The 7870-nt window shown below is 43.7% G+C and overlaps 1 protein-coding gene across 2 annotated transcripts in view; it reads left to right on the top strand.

Moving 5' to 3' along the window:
* sdk2a (sidekick cell adhesion molecule 2a) overlaps positions 1-7870 on the top strand; it is an 82111-nt gene that overhangs the window by 57129 nt on the left and 17112 nt on the right. For both annotated transcript variants that reach the window (XM_071473300.1, XM_071473290.1), the window contains exons 13-22: positions 290-466; positions 741-877; positions 1578-1725; positions 2854-2994; positions 3358-3539; positions 6367-6482; positions 6734-6929; positions 7035-7133; positions 7252-7443; positions 7638-7759. In XM_071473300.1, the coding sequence (XP_071329401.1) occupies positions 290-466; positions 741-877; positions 1578-1725; positions 2854-2994; positions 3358-3539; positions 6367-6482; positions 6734-6929; positions 7035-7133; positions 7252-7443; positions 7638-7759 (1510 nt within the window). The remainder of the gene's footprint in view (positions 1-289; positions 467-740; positions 878-1577; positions 1726-2853; positions 2995-3357; positions 3540-6366; positions 6483-6733; positions 6930-7034; positions 7134-7251; positions 7444-7637; positions 7760-7870) is intronic.

Below are 7870 nucleotides of genomic sequence, written 5' to 3'. Positions count from 1 at the left end.
TATGTGGACGGGAGGGGGGTTGGCGTCCATATGCGCGGTTGTGCACTATATTCTGTACTGTGTGAGTGACAAAGAGAGGTGGTTTTCAGAGTCTGAACACTCTGACATCAGCCTCACAAGGCTTTTGATCTGTGTCAGCACCTTCCGTGTTTTGCTTTAAGAACTGACGAAAAGCAAAGAGATTTATTGTCACAACACTTAGAGATAGACCGTTAAAGTACGAGTGTGTGTGTATATGAGTGTGTGTGTGTACTACACCGACATACATATCTACTGTATATACCTCTAGGTACGTATGGGAGAAAAGCGGCTCAGTGATTGACGTGAACACATCACCCCGCCTACGGCTGGATCTCGATGGGACCCTGCACATTTCCCAGACGTGGTCAGGCGACATCGGAACATACACCTGCAGGGTGACCTCAGTGGGTGGCAACGACTCCCGCAGCGCCCACCTCAGAGTCAGGTTTGCATTTTTGCGTCACGTCTGTCTTATTTTGCTGTCTGTATTTTTTTTCTCTTATTTACATCTGAGCAGGACATGATGGATGAATGTTTTCTCCACTGTTGTGGTTTATCACTGCTCTCATCTCCAATCCATCAGGCCCCTCTAATATTTACAATGCAAGGCTCTCAGTTTGGCTGTTTAATTCTGTTATTTGCTGCCTCTCTTGTCTGATTCTATTTGGCTTTATCACTTTGTCCCACCCTTACACACACACGCGCGCGCGCTCATGCAGGCAACTGCCCCATGCTCCAGAAAACCCAATTGCAGTTCTGAGTGTCACAGAGAAGAGGGCCATCAACCTCACATGGGCCCAGGCCTTTGATGGAAACAGCCCCCTCATCCGCTACATCCTGGAAGTCTCAGAAAACAGTGAGTGGTTTAGTATTCAGCATCACCTCGGCACCAGTGCCACCATCAACAATACACAAGAACCAATGCATTTTATTGTTTCTTCATTTTAAAGGCAATGTTGTTACTGCCTGGAAGCACTCATTTGCTACCCCTCTTATTATATTACCTTTCCATTATGTTCCAAAATTGGCAGTTGCATCCTCTCTTACCTTCTGCGATGAGAAAACTCAATTGCATCACCTGTGCGCCTCCTTACTAAATGATCAGGGGAACGAAATTGTGTTGATGTCCAATGCTCTTATCTTCCTTTCGCTTGATAAAATCAAAGAAGTGTGAATGCTTCCACCCATGGAGACTGAATCGTTCAACCATTTCTCACTGAGGCTCAGGCTAACTGAGAAGATGACAACTCATTATGAGGAAAATGAATCCAAGGATGCAGATGAGATCTGGTTTTTGGATAATTGAATTTCAATCTGATATTTAGAGGGGGAGTATACAAAATAAATGGCTTATTTTTTATCAGCAGCTGCAATATTATTACTGAAAATGAAACAATGGTGTGCAATAATAGTCACAAATAACATGGAATTCAAATTTGAGTTTGCAAGTGCTGGGGAGAGTTTTCTCGAGAATGTTAATGCTCTCATAAGGTCATTTACCGTTCACTAGCTATTGCTCACAGCTCTGTCTAATATGTGTGTCTCCTCCGTCTCAGATGCCCCTTGGACGGTGCTGCTGGCTAATATTGAGCCAGAGTCTACTGGGGTCACCGTTGGTGGCCTCATCCCAGCACGCTCGTACCAGTTCCGCCTGTGCGCCGTCAACGATGTGGGCAGGGGCCAGTTCAGCAAAGAGACTGACCGGTGGGTATTGGTGCTGTGCATCTGCTGAATATTAAAACTGTTGCTGGTAGTCTGCGTATTTTAACATGTACCCTGGCAGTGTGAACAGCGTTGCACAGTTCTGGAACAACCTGTTCTTTCCCCAATTGTTTTCAAGTTCAATAGAAAATCCTGTGATTATTTCCTGTTAAGTCCACTTTTTGGTCTCCGCTCCTGCGGGAGTGAGCGAGAGATGAGCCGGCTTCGGGACAGGCCTTTTCATGATGAAACTGTGAATGAGCTGAAATTGTGCTTTGTGAAGATTGGTGGGTGCGCTGACCCAGCTTCATCTGTCTTTGCTGTACTTCATGGGAGTCTTGAAAGAGGCAGAGATTCACACAGGCTCGAATCTCAAGTGAATTCTCTTGACAAGAAAGACGAAACGGTCATAATCACACACACACACACGTTCTTAGCTCATCACAATCCACCTGTGCACACCACCGTCTGACCTTGACCGCATCAAAGCGACCCCTTTGCTGCCTTCATACCCGCAGCAAGCCATCACTACCCATCATGTACCTTTTGCACCACACACTCACTCCCAGGGCTGAATTCAGTGTGAATGTGCCCAGACTAGAGCACACCACAGGAGGGGGACTGAGCGTCAGTGAGAGTGCAGGGCTTTTCTGAGGCATCTCTCCGGCACACCTCTTTGATCCTAAACACTCTGCTTTATCTCCTCCAGAGCAGTGCTCCGGTGCTCGGGGAAGAAATCAAGATGTCATCTTAAATTGACTTAAGGGAAAAGTCTGCCGGGATCTCTCTTTCTTGTTCTTTTATATCTTTCTCTCACTTTCACTGTCTCTCTATTGCACTGCTCCATTTTCACCAAGGCCTCTTTGATCCTTGTGCCACAGCAAGATGTCCCTCTGCGGACGGTATTATAGAGAATATGTTTTGGACAGAGACACAGCCACACTTACCCCAGCTTTGCTTTATGGTGTTCTGAAAAAAAAAAAAAAAATACAAAAAGCTGGCTTTATTATGATTTGATGTCTATGATGAAATGGGATAGAAATATGCGAAACTCACAATAATTAATGCATAGCTTCACTCTTTGTCTCTTCTATCGCTTCTCTTTTCCTTTTTCTTTCTTTGCTGCACCAGACTAACTCTCCCTGAAGAGCCTCCCAGCGCCCCCCCTCAGACAGTCATCGCGAGTGGCCGTACCAATCAGTCCATCATGATCCAATGGCAGCCACCCCCGGAGAGTCATCAGAATGGTCCGCTCCAGGGCTACATCATCAGGTAAGAAGAGCATGCCTGCCTAATTTCTTGCCTAATTTCTTCCCAGGGATAGGTGCCCGTCTGGGCCACTGCTATTCAGATGTGATAATAACTGTTATGTCAGCTCCTTTTCTTCCCCTCCATTTCTCTTCACTCTCGCTCTCCGCTGCAATAGAATAATTGGTGCCAATTAAATACCTTCCTCTCCATTCATCTGTTGTCACCTCTCTTTTTGTAACCATTTTATAACTGTTCTGCACGGCTTCTCTTCCATTGCCCCCCCCCCCCCCCAGAGGACCTGGGTTCTAATATATTTACATTTCTGTCTGTCTGTCTGTCTGTCTCTCCCTCCCTCTGTCTTTGAATTACTCCCTCTGCTGTCAGGTACTGTCTGTCTGGGCTTCCAGTCGACTGCCAGATGAAAAACATCACCAACCCAGACCAGACCAGTCTGCTCCTGGAGGACCTCATCATCTGGACCAACTATGAAATTGAGGTGGCAGCCTATAATGGAGCAGGCAGGGGCACCTACAGCCACAAGGTCACTGAATGGACCCTGCAAGGGGGTGAGTGACTTTATTTCATTCACCATCTGCAGATTGGCTAATGTTAAGCCTGCAGCATGAAACTTGCGAGTGATAGTTAATCCAATCATCTATTTTTTAACGATCAAATTAAAAGGCCCGTTTTCTCCACAGTGCTCTGTCTTTAATCCTTCGTTAACCTTGAAAAGGTGATTCACACATGTTGTTAAGACAACAGCCTTTTTCCTTGCTCCCGTCTCAATCACAAGTTGGCAATTAGCACAGGCTCTGGCAACCGGGCTTTTAAAAGGCATGGTCATGTAAGTGTTATTTGTCTCTCAGCACTGCTTATTTGTTTTTGTCAGGTTTTATGTGGTTAATTTCCCATTAAGTGCAGCAGTACTCCAGAACAAATTGTGTTCAGACATGAGCCAATAGCTTAATCAGAGACTTTTCTTTCTTTTCTTTTGTTTTAAATTCCATCCAAGTGTTTTCTTAGGTTTTTATGTTTAGATTAATCATTTTCATCTTGTTGATTTTTTTACTGTATCACCTAATTTGATACAATGGAGACAGTTAAATGTTTTTTGTTTTTTTTTTCGCCTTTTTTGCCTGGAGACATTGGTCGGCTTCTCTGAGCACAGATTAAATTGACTCTGCACATACATCACCAGGTGATGATGTACATCAGACTCGTGACATACGTCGCTGAAGGAGGGTGCCTCAGTTGACTGCTTCAGTTGACTTCTTTCCTCTTTGTGCATGCTGAGTAAAATAATTAGAAGTCATAATGTGAAGGGCCTTCAGTGTCATACAGCTACATATTTTCATCACAGCCAGTGATTTCAACACTTCATGCTCTTCGCCTTCCTGTCTATTCAAACCCTTCAGAGGATGAAAGTCACATTTGTAACTGTAAAATTACACCAAGATGAATCTAAGGTTATTTTCAGCACCAAGTGAATGCACATGTAGGTATAGGTTGTGAATCTGGCTCCTCAGAAACATTTAACAATATGACTGAACTTTTTAAACCTCACATTAACATGCTAACTTTTTTTTTTTTTTATCAAGAACTACAGCCAAAGAAGGCAATAGCTAATACACCAGCATGCTGAAAGGTTAATCCATGTTTTTATTAGAGGAAGATTAAATAATGCTCTCTTTACAGGCTTTCCTAAAAAGTCAATTCATAGATTACAGTTCAAAATACTGCTGCTAGACTTTAACAAACACAAGAAAGAGGATGTCGCTCCTGGTTTAGATATGCTGCGCTGGCTTCCAGTTTGATTTTAAATTCCTTTAACTTGAATATAAAGCTCTGAAAGGCTTAACACACTCACATATCTCGGAATCCCTGTCATGTTAAATCCACTCCATGAACAGAGATCCTCTACACCAGACCCACTAAATATTCTCAAGAGTGCTCATAAGAAAACTGTGAGTGTTTCCATCTCCTATTCTGTTCTACTCCCTGCTCAGATACAGTTATTACGAAGGGTGAATCAGCAGATATTTTGGTTGCATTAGATTTTACCGGTGTCGTATATTCGTCTGTTACGTTGAAGTTAATTTATTTACATAGCGTTTTGTCTTCAGCAAATCGCACTTACTTTACAGAGGCAAGAAATAAAGCATAAAGCATTTCTTAAACTTGCCTGACCTAAGCTTTTAGTCTCGCGTCCCACATCACTCACACAAACACAAATCCACATCCATTCCCCTCTCACTCTCTCTGTCCAATAGTATAAATATGCCGCAAATGTAAACTTCAGCAAAGCTAGAAAGAAGTTGCTGACATTATCTTTTCTCTCTCTTGAAAGTCATTTGTCTCGATACGCTTTATCAGATTTTTTTTCTCACTGTTTCATCCTTACAGTCCTCTTTATATCGTTATATATTGGCTCTTCTGGTTCATTTATATTACGAGCACTGCGCAGGTGTGTGTGTTTGTGTAAAAAGATGGCTTCTATTTTTGTCGCTTTCATTTGGCTGGATGATTACAAAACTCTTCAAAAGCTTGAGGAGTGATTGATTCTCTCTGGCGTACATTATTGTTAAAATCTTGGAGATTTCAGCAGGCGTTCTGTATGATGTCTGATCAATCAGACAATCAATTCATGAGTGGGTCAAAATCAGAATCGGCTGCATCTGCAAATAAACAAATGTAATGCATTTGTAAAGAAGCACAAGAGTGTTATGCAGGACTTTGAAAACCCGGAAGTTATGGCAAACATCACCATTTTATTTCCATCTCACTTCCCTTGCAAAAAATAAATAATGATTTCCTCATCCCAGTCACTGTCAGTGAATAACGACAGTGAACAAGGCATTCATGTTGTTTAGCTCAGCTCTCATTAATTGGATGTTCCCATCACTCACTCCATTAAAGGCACAAGAGCAGATCATGATGTGCATTTAAATACTTTCAAACAGAATCAGGAATAGCACAGGGATGTGAGAACCAATTCTGCCCAATCAGCTTCATTAATGTGTGACTCCCCGTCTGTTTTCCACTGTTACATCAGAATGGCATGCTCACTTCAAACAAACCGCTGCAGGGTTCACCTGGAAGTCGCCTGAGGCAACTGCTCTCACACCCGGTTTGATTGGCATGTTCTTACCTCCCCAAATGAGCCAAAATAAAAACTGCTTCAGCCCGATTCTCACACTCTAAAGGAGGCTGGTGAGAAATTGCCTGCAAGTTGTTTTTTTTTTGTTTGTTTTTTTTTTCCCTATCTCATCACTAGTCTCTCTTCACACCTCCTCCCCTCCCCCCTCGGCTGTCTGCGCCCCCCTCCCCTGCTCATTCTCCATCTCTCTCCCCCTCTCTATCTCTCTCATTTTTTCTCCCCTCTCTCTGGATCAGTGCCCACTGTGCCACCAGGAAATGTACAAGCCGAGGCTGTCAACTCCACCACGGTGCGTTTTACCTGGAGTGCCCCGAGCCCTCAGTTTATCAATGGAATCAACCAGGGATATAAGGTGAGCGGCCCCCTTCTGTCAACTGGCGCACTCTAGTGGTCAGAGGTAGAAGAGCACTCTATCATCCAAATCTCATAATAAGGTGGCGGTCGTAACAGAACGCAGAATTTTCTATGTGAATCATAAATGTAACAAATGTTCAGAGTTTTTTTTTTTTTTATGTGAACAGCTTTCATTTGAATCTCTACTTTATTAAATTTTCAGCCTCTAATGCATACATTTAATTCTGCACCCTATCGCATAATTTCCAGCTGGTGGCATGGGAGCCCAGTCATGCAAATGAGGTCACCATGGTTACGGTGCGCCCCAACTTCCAGGATAGCGTTCATGTCGGCTACATCTCCGGCCTTAAAAAGTTCACAGAGTACTACACGTCAGTGCTGTGCTTCACTACCCCAGGAGACGGGCCCCGCAGTCTGCCTCAACGGTTACGCACCCATGAGGACAGTAGGTGTCCCCATTCTGGATGTTATATAGTATTTTCAGATAATTATGTGTCAGGCTGTTGTTCTGTTTGTTTACTGCCTCTTTTTATTTTTATTTTTTTTATAGCCCCTGGTGCTGTGGGACACCTTAGTTTCACGGACATCTTGGACACCTCACTAAAAGTCAGCTGGAAGGAGCCACAAGAGAAAAACGGTGTTCTCACAGGTAGCCATTAAAGATAACAGCGCGATGTTAACATGTCTTCTCTGCTTTGCACAATCTATGTATCACCAAGGTATGTTTACTGTGAAAACACAGTATTGGAATTTTCCACTTCTTCCAGGGTATCGTATCTCCTGGGAGGAGTTCAACAGGACCAATACCCGAGTGACCCATTATCTGCCCAACCTGACTCAGGAGTACAAGGTGACGGGGCTCACTGCCCTCACCACTTACACCATCCAGGTAGCAGCCATGACCTCCAAGGGCCAGGGCCAGCTGTCCGCTTCCACTATCTCCTCTGGTGTACCACCAGGTGAGTGATCAAGTGGGAAGATGAACTACTGACGTGAATTTGAGAATTTATTACTTGAACTGTCCACTGAATACGCTACGACTCATTTTTTTCAAATAGTCATTCCACCTGCTGTGACTCAACAGATTTCTGTGGAGGTATTTCTAACAGCTTGTGATGCTCTGGATGTCTTTTTAATTCACCCTCTTCCACAGAGTTGCCCGGTCCTCCCACCAATTTAGCCATCTCCAACATCGGCCCTCGCTCTGTCACTCTGCAGTTCAAACCTGGTTATGATGGAAAGACATCCATCTCCCGTTGGCAGGTCGAAGCTCAGGTTAGACACTTCATATCTGCTTGAACATAATTACAACAGTCGGTTTTTGTTGTTTAATGTTTTAATATTGGTGCACAGGTTCAACAGGCTTATTTGTTTAATGTGTTTTGC

Source organism: Trachinotus anak, unplaced genomic scaffold (assembly GCF_046630095.1).
Source record: "Trachinotus anak isolate AG129_WGS33_773 ecotype Australia unplaced genomic scaffold, CSIRO_AGI_Tana_v1 ptg000003l, whole genome shotgun sequence".
Taxonomy (NCBI): Eukaryota; Metazoa; Chordata; class Actinopteri; order Carangiformes; family Carangidae; genus Trachinotus; species Trachinotus anak.
Note: the sequence above shows the minus strand (reverse complement) of the source record. Positions and strands in the feature narration are given on the sequence as shown.